This window comes from Otolemur garnettii, unplaced genomic scaffold (genome assembly GCF_000181295.1).
Source record: "Otolemur garnettii isolate 467f Iridium unplaced genomic scaffold, OtoGar3 scaffold00234, whole genome shotgun sequence".
In the NCBI taxonomy this organism is placed as follows: Eukaryota; Metazoa; Chordata; class Mammalia; order Primates; family Galagidae; genus Otolemur; species Otolemur garnettii.
The window spans coordinates 1573074-1574624 of NW_003852629.1; the positions used below are offsets into that span (position 1 = coordinate 1573074).

Consider the following 1551-nt stretch of genomic DNA (forward strand, 5'->3'; position numbering starts at 1 on the left):
AGCATTTTAAAACAAATAAAATAATATCATATTATTATTTATTACAAGAAACAGCTCAATGATAAAAACAGATAATTCTAATCACAGAAAAAGGAAGGGTTCTAAGACTCCTAAAAGAAGAACACCTGGTCAAAATTCTAGGCGTCCTTATTTTAATGTTACCTATAAAATATGCATAAAACATTTTAAGATGTTTATTACCATGATTTCATTTCAAAATCAATCTATGTATGCCTACAGAAATTTACATTTTCAAATAGAAGTGAATTACAGCTAATGATAATGAAGATGCCTATAATTACCAGATTTGAAAGACTAGGACATTATCTATATATTCAAATGTCAATTTCAGAATATAAAGTACTTTAAGTCTGAAAACATACATGAAATTATTATATTTGTTAAACAATATATGTGTAAGAGCTATATACATATCTACCATAAAAGCACAATGAATGTTGAGAAACGAACACATGAAAAAATAATTAAGACACTTAAAAGTTCAACAGGAATTAAATACATGATTAAAGGGGAAAATATCTTCAATAAAATATATAATACTTGAACAAACATTAATAAAGCAAAAATATTCTTTTGTTTCCAGCATTTTACCACTACTAACAAAAAAAAAAAACATGTACTTGCCTAATAAAACCTTGGCATCATCTACATCAAAATCTCCATCACCATCAGCGTCATAGACTCCTAGTTTTCCTACAAGAGGGAGGAATGGTAGAGATGGGAATAAAAGGGAAAACCAATTTAATAAAGCATTATCTCTGATTGCAGTCCTGTCCTTCAGTCATAAATGTTACCAACTGATACAATTCTCCACTTTTTTAATCCTCCAAATCCTCCAAAGATATGCCAAATGCATATCTTACCTAAAAATGGTGAACAATTCGCTTAAGAGATTCAGGAAATGTTCACCTAAGAATGTTCACAAATTCTAAGAAATAAAACTTACATAATATTTTCTTTAAAGGTTTAACAATACCCTGATCTAATCACTTCAGCATACACTTTTTATTAAGCTGCTAAAAACATTTAAGGTAAAGTTTTTAACATATAAGAAATAATATTGATGCATTTCTAACAGTTATATGAAACTTAATGTTTCTAAAGTATGAAATTTCATCACACTGTTAATATTAACAGCAAAAGAAATAATCAACCAAGCCTCAAAGACTACATGCAAATAATTTAACATAGAATCTAAGTTGTAAAGGACAGTAATTTTACATCTTACAATAATGATTAACAATAGAAATACCATAAAGCAACCTTTAAAAATAAAGACCTTCCTGGAAAAGTAAAACTGGAAGCTTCCTAAAGTTACAAAGGAAAACTTAGGGTTCTTCTCCTTAAAAACTGAATTAGCACTGGCCATCTATTATTAATGGGAAAAAAAGCTTAAAACAGATATGCTAAGAAGATAATACTCCAAGGCCTTACTTCCTAAAGAATAGTAAGCATATATTTTAAGGATTTAATGCTTTATCATGAAAAGCACTGCTGTGTTTAGCATCTCAAATAGTTAAATAACATTCA

At 28.2% G+C, this 1551-nt stretch overlaps 1 protein-coding gene across 1 annotated transcript in view; it reads right to left on the reverse strand.

Annotated features, from left to right (window-relative positions):
* Window positions 1-1551, reverse strand: part of ASPH (aspartate beta-hydroxylase) — a gene marked incomplete at its 5' end in the record, with an annotated part of 181780 nt that overhangs the window by 176494 nt on the left and 3735 nt on the right. Inside the window, one exon of the mRNA XM_023508263.1 lies at window positions 646-714. Within this exon, the coding sequence (XP_023364031.1) occupies window positions 646-714 (69 nt within the window). The remainder of the gene's footprint in view (window positions 1-645; window positions 715-1551) is intronic.